At 40.7% G+C, this 7,108-nt stretch overlaps 1 protein-coding gene across 1 annotated transcript; it reads right to left on the bottom strand.

The window, feature by feature from the left end:
• Window positions 1-6,005: 6,005 nt before the first annotated feature.
• Window positions 6,006-6,920, bottom strand: LOC129688530 (olfactory receptor 52E1-like). The gene is given in 1 exon segment (XM_055623406.1): window positions 6,006-6,920. A coding segment is annotated over 1 exon segment (915 nt).
• Window positions 6,921-7,108: the final 188 nt, after the last annotated feature.

Raw genomic sequence — 7,108 nt, 5'->3', positions numbered from 1 at the left:
TCTATCTATCTATCTATCTATCTATCTATCTATCTATCTATCTATCTATCTATCTATCTGTTTGTCTGTCTCTCTGTCTACCTATCACTCTATCATTTTCTATCTACCAATTCTCTATCCATCTATCTATATATCTATCTATCATTTATCTATCTATCTATCCATCTATCTCAAGATATCATTGTCTCAAATTCTCCATAGTAAATCGGTATAAGTGTAGATCTCATCACAGTTAATGTCAAAATTAACCTTTCATAATACACAGTATGATATAATTTGCTTTAATCAAGTCTTACACTTTGCAGTGAATTTTAGAGATAGTATATTTTATTTGGATAGAAATTATTTTTCCTGAAGTAATAAAACAAAAATATCCTAAAACTGGATGGATATATTTCTAAGTTACCTTATGAGAGCATAAAATAAAAATGCTAAAAGATTAAATGTTTTACAGTAATTATCTTTTGAGTCAATTTGCCCTTTACTTCTGATATAGACCTTATTTGCACTGAGTCTTTCATATCTGTAATTCTGCTGTCACTAAGGGACTATTTTCCTTTCAATTTATTTATTTATACTGACTCTGATACTAGAATTGCACATATGTGGTGTCTAAAGAAATAATATCTCACATATTAAATATAGCAACTGTCTACGTCTAAAGTCTAAAGCACACAAGGATAATACATTCATCACTTTTAACATTGAACATCCTTGGATCATGAGCTGAAATGCCTCCACAGTACTGGAATCCATTACTCTTCCCAGGCTGTCTCTGCATTTAAAGCAACATCACCCCACACTCCACCCCCTTACATACCTTTCTCAGTAAACACATGCGCTTACTTGAAGATCTCGTGCTTTCGGGTATCTGCTTGCTAGATCTTTCTGATCCATTCTGTCTTATCCACTTACCCACTCTATCTCTACGTGAAGCCCTTCACTCCCCTGTGGAAGATTGAGGATCAATTCATTTGTAATGGATGGCTATACTGTTTGTTTCTAGAAAAATCCACATTTACAACCTCTCTCTACCGCTCATTAACAGCCTTGAACAAATTATTTCCAGAGTTTTACTTTCTTTATCTGTAAAGTCTGAGACCATAATAATAGTATCAGCATGGCTGCATAGAAGGAGCTGCGTAAAATGCCTTGATGCCAAGACAAAGGAGAAATAAATTTTGTTATTATTATGCATGAAGATGGTTCCAATTCTAATATCTGATTTGCAAGTAAAACACACCATGTCAATCATACACACAAAAATTCATTCTTCTCGAAGGAACCGTGTGAACTGAGCTCACACCATTTGATAGAGGTTAAAAGCAATGATGGTCAATTAGATTAGGAGCCCGTACTTTAAATCATCATTCTAAGGGCACATTGTCTATTTAGTGAGGTAACAAATGAAAACACCCTTCAGGAATCCCTTACCAACAGTTAATAAAAAAAGAACTTCCCAGGATAGATTTATAAATCTCCTCAATTGCATTGTGTTCCCGTAACACGTATGGTCTTCTTGGTTATATTTGAACAAAATAAGACTGGGGCAAATTGACACTGTATCATGCAAACGATTGAGAATCTGACTCATTAACCTATATTAACACACGTATTGGAGCCCATAATGCAAGGTCACATCTAAGTGCTCTCCACGAAGCTATGCCAAGTGTATCCAAGAGATCACTAAGACTCAGCATGGGCTGTGGCTCTGGACACCAGCCCTCACTCACCAAGACTTGTCAGAGAGGACTTGCCTTGTGTGTGACCTTCCCTCCCCCTGTGACAGCTGCGACAACGGGAGGTGACACCTTGACCGGAGCAGCACCTAGTTAGTGCCACCTGATGTAATTTCCAGTCCACCCCCTGTGTCCCCTGTGTGGGAATGACTCACCTGCTGTAAAGCTCTTCAGTGGGAAGCACAGTTAAGGCGGACAGGTGCTCCTCTCCACAGTGACAGGTAGCCAGGATTCCCTTCACAGCCTTTCCACATGCAGACTTTATGAAGAGAAGGTGCTCCCCTGAGAAACTAGCTTAGGGGTCCATTCAGGGACTGAGAGAACCTCAGAGCTGCATCATACCATCGCAATCCTGTGGGTTCAAAACCCTTCTGAGGACTCTGCAACCACTTTCGAATTTTATTTCAAAGGAACACCATTTTCTATGTTGTTAACTTTACAAATAGTTTGTGTGCCCCTTATTTTCTGTAATTATTTTAATCACAGCCTCTTACACTGGAATCATTTTCAAATATAGCCTCTCCATTTTTTTAATTTTTCTGACATCAAAGAAATACAAAGTGCTTTTTTTATAATTCCATTTTGAATTATATTATATTTCATGTTAATTACTAAAACTTTAACATCCAACTGCTTATTTTCTACTCTATGTCTACATTAAGTGATATCAGAGAGATGAATTAAATTAACCTGAAAGTAATATTCAGAATCTAAATTTTTGGTTTATTTCTATGGTATTTTAAATATTTTTATTTTAATTGAAAATGTTATTCTCTCATACAAAACACCATGACCACAGTTTCCCCTTCTTCCAATCCTCACAGCTTCTCACACCCACCTTCCCTCTCCCCAGATACACTCCCTCTCCATTTCCTCTTAGAAAAAAGCAGGTCTCCAAAAGGTAACTGCCAGGCAGAACAAAACAAGATGAAATAAGACAAGAAAAGGGCCTCATTTTGAGGCTGGACAAGGAAACCTAATGGGAGGAAAAGAGTCCCAAGAGCAGACAAAAGAGTCACACAGTGTTCAGAGGCCCACCAAACCATAACATACACAGAGAAGCCGGGGCACACCCATGCAGGCCTGAGCTTGCTGCTTCAATCTCTGGAGTCCATGTGAGCCCTGCTTGTTTTATTTGATGGGCCCTGTTCTCCTGGTGTCCTCCATCCCCTCTGACTCCTAAAATCTTCCTCCCCTTCTCCCACATTCACCAATGTCTAAGAGGAGGGACCTGATGGAGACCTCCAATCCAGGCTCTCTCTGCACCCACTCCCAGCTGCTGCTGGAGGAAGGCTCTCTGATGAAGGCTGGAAAAGGCCCAGTCCATGGGCCATCATTGGGAATAATTTCACAGATTTTTTTTTTTTTTTTTTTTGGCAGTCGTATTTGGCTGTATCCTAGATCTCCGGGCCATCCGGGAAGTGTAAGGCGTGTCCTCCTTCTCATGGCATGGGCCTCAAGTTAAGCCAAACTTTTTTGGGTGCCCCACAACGTTCATTGCTCCATTGTCCCAGCACATCTTGTAGAAAGGACAGGTTGTAGGTGGAGCGTTTTGAGGCTAGGTTAGTGTCCACTTTCTCTATCCATGCCCTGTAGGGCACTTTCTAGAGTCAAAGAGACTAGAAGGTAAGGGTGAAGGCTCCCTGCAGATAGCAGCTTGTCCTCTATAGGTTCAGTGGGCTGTATAAATGTTCACCTCAGGAAGGGGGCTTCACTGTGTATTTGTGCAGAGAATCTTCCACCCTACATCAGCCTGGGTTGTTTGGGATCTGCATCTAATCCCCTTGGCTTACAGCTTAACCCAGTCCCACCACTGGAAACTTTGTCCAGCTACTAAAGACGACCAGTTGGGAGTCCGTATTCTCCATACTAGGCTTTCTCACTGAGTTCACACTTATGGATTCCAGGAAGTTTCCACTGAGCTAGGTTTCCACACCACTACCCCGACACTCCCCAATTTCAGCCGATTCTCCCTGAACTCGTTCTCCACGCCCTACCTGATCCTTCTAGCTTCTGTCTGACCCACACCCAGTCTAGCAGGAAAATTTAGCTACCCTCCCTCTCACCCTTCTCATGCCCTCTCCACTCCATATTGATAGTCTTTTAAAAATTTTTATTGCTGTGTGTTTGTGAAAATTTGTATCCTGAATTTTAAAATAAAGTGAACTACTCAGAGCACATTATATACTTCTGAAACATTACTTGCTATCTTATTAGCAATGTCTATTTTTATTGTTTCTTAATTCCATGACATTAGGCTGTTTCTTATCTTTATCCTTGGGAGCTCAATTTTCTTACCTGTAGTACCTTGTACCAACTATTATGTATAAAGTGTATACACATATTTTTGTTCTAAATTTCTAATATGTCCAGATTGTGTATTTTAAATTACTAACTGGAACAATAAATAGTCTTTTATTTCGTTATAATCAGCTAATAATGCTCATATACAGTTGGTTTAATATATAATACTAATGCCATATATTTTATATGATTGTTATTAAGATGCTTATTGAGAAACCAAATCAATCAATTCATGGGCTTACTACATAGTATGTTTATTACCATTTAAACATTCATTAAATATTTTTGAAGAAGTACAGATGAGGAAAAATCTGCAGGTCGCTTGTGTTTTGGTTTGTTTTACTTAACACTTCATTGTTGCCTGGTGCTCATTCATTCCTGTGGACATTAACTTTGTGGAGCTGTTGCTCTTCTTCATTCTGGGCTCAGTTCCCAACACGATGTCAACCCACAGGCGCTGGATGCTGTCTTGAATGAAAAGCAAACAGTTTCTATGTCTGTACTTTGCTCTTAACCTACACTTTTGTGCTAATATTATTAGTACACTTGTGCTAATATTATTTCTTTATTTTAAGAAAGAATCTGACCCTAGCCTATCAGGTCTTGTCAGGACTGTCTGCACTGTCTTCCTCTGTGGCCTGGTAAGGCTGCTCCCCACTCAGGGGGAGGGGGTCAAAGAGCCAGTCACTGAGTTCATGTCCCTATAAGTGGACTGGGGGAGGGGCAGGGAGGGGAAGAGGGAGGAGGGAGGACAGATGGGATTGGGAGATGAGGGAAGGTGCTACAGCTGGAATACAAAATGCATCAATTGTAATTAATTTAAAAAATGAAACCCCCCCTGAAAAAAAGAAAGAAAAAACATACTTTATGGGACTAAGAAATGGACTGAATGTTTAAGAGCAATTCCAAGGGGACAGAATTCAGTTTCCCACACCCATGTCATGTGCTTTACACCTTGTAACTTAGAACCAAGAGATCAGTGCCCCTTTCTAGCCACTGTAGGCATCTGAATCTACATGTTATACACTCACACAGACACAGCTGCATGCACTCACACACAGACACACAGACACACACCACACACAAATAAATGTGTAGTACTTCATAAAAGGACTCTCTGTTCTTAACTACCTGGCCATGTGTAAAGTCTTATTCCTTTAGGTTTCATGGTTTTCCTGTGTCTCTTCATGTATCTGTTTCCCATAGCTTACATCCTCTCTACATTATTCCATACCAGGTCACTGTCTGAGATTCTGTGGTGACAAAAAGCATTGCTAACCAGTGATTGCTCCATATTTCAGAAATAAAAACTAGTTTGAGTACAAGGACCTAGTCTCCGAGCTCAGGCATCTGTGTAGAAGCCTGTTGTGGTGATGCCTATCTGTAACCTCAGCACTGAGAGGGGTCAGACAGAGACAGGAAGATCTCCAGAGCTCACTGGGCACCCACTGTGGCAGAATTAATGAGCACTTGTTTCAGAGAGAGGCCATGTCTCAGGAAATAAGAAAGGCGCTAGGCATACACACACGTGCAAACACACGTGAACATGCAGCTATGCACATGCGCATGTTCCCATAGGAACACACACACACACACACACACACACACATTACATATTCACGCGATCACGCAGAAGAATTAGCATTAACATAAAGCTTGAGAACTGAATGTATCTTGTGTGTTCTGTAAATACTCGTGATTATACTAGTCACTTTTACTGTGCCCATGTGATTTTTCATGTAAATGCTACTTCATCATACTATGATCGGCATTTTTGATATGCGATTAGAGCTGTTGTCTATATTAAAAACTTGGGGTTCTATTTTCTCATTGCTAGAAATAAAATGCTTTATGAATCTGCATATTGGATAACTTTTTTTCCCAGACGTCATAATTTCATTTTAGAGTGCGGAAAGTAAGGTCCAGTTTTCCCATGTAACTCTTTAAATCTCAGTCATCTGTTTATAGTTTATTTCTGATGCCCATAACTACCCTCTCTCTAATCTGCTTGGTTCTAACACTGTAAATAACAGGGTTAAGAGCAGGAGGAATGACAACATAAAAGTTGGCGAGAAGGATATGAATGTATCTGGGAACATTTCGGCCAAACCGATGGGTCATGAAAGAGAAAAAGGCTGGTGTGTAGAAGGAAAGCATGACACCAACATGAAGTCGAGCATCCCTGGAAGGTAGACAGAAGACAGCATAGAGGATGTGCACATAGGAGAGTACAATGGCTACAATGTCACACACCAGGATAGAGATGACGCACAAGCCATAGATGATGTTGACCTTGATGCTGGCACAGGACAGGCGTGCAATGCCCATGTGCTCACAGTATGTGTGTGGGATGCCTTGATGTCCACAGAAAGGTAGTCTCAGGATGAGCACCACAAAGGGGATGGCAATGGCTAAGGGTCTCAGGAAGATGACCCAAGCAATGCTGAATACCACCTTGTTTGTCAGGACCAGTGTGTAGTGGAGAGGATTACAGATGGCCACGTAGCGATCGTAGGCCATGGCCACAAGCACAGCTGACTCCATGCCTGTGCACAGATGGATGAAGAACATCTGGATGAGACATCCCTCAAATGAGATCTCTTTTAGGTTGAGCTAGAAGATTCCAAGCATCTTGGGTATGGTGGATGTGGACAAGCCAAGGTCAATAGATGACAGAATGGCCAGGAAGTAGAACATGGGCTGATGGAGACTGTGTTCAGTCTGAATCACAAAAATAATTGTAATGTTTCCTAGAAGAGCAGTCAAATACACAACAGAAAATGGAACACCAATCCATATGTGTACATCCTCCAGCCCTGGAATTCCCAGAAGAAGGAAAAAGTAGGGGTGGAACTGTGTATGATTAGGAGAGACCATGCTTCTATCGTTGTTATGGATGCTTATGCCAGGCACCAACTGTCTCTCTTACCGACACACACCAGCTCTTCTTACCCAAGGTCTCTGAATTCCTGTACAGTTAGATAAAAAGGTTTTATCTTTCCTGATAACAACGAACATCAGAAATAACTGCTTATATCATAAATACTTAAGTCCAAGCTGTTCTT

The sequence above is a fragment of the Psammomys obesus genome, unplaced genomic scaffold (genome assembly GCF_907164565.1).
Source record: "Psammomys obesus unplaced genomic scaffold, mPsaObe1.curated_primary_1811, whole genome shotgun sequence".
Classification (NCBI taxonomy): Eukaryota; Metazoa; Chordata; class Mammalia; order Rodentia; family Muridae; genus Psammomys; species Psammomys obesus.
Note: the sequence above shows the minus strand (reverse complement) of the source record. Positions and strands in the feature narration are given on the sequence as shown.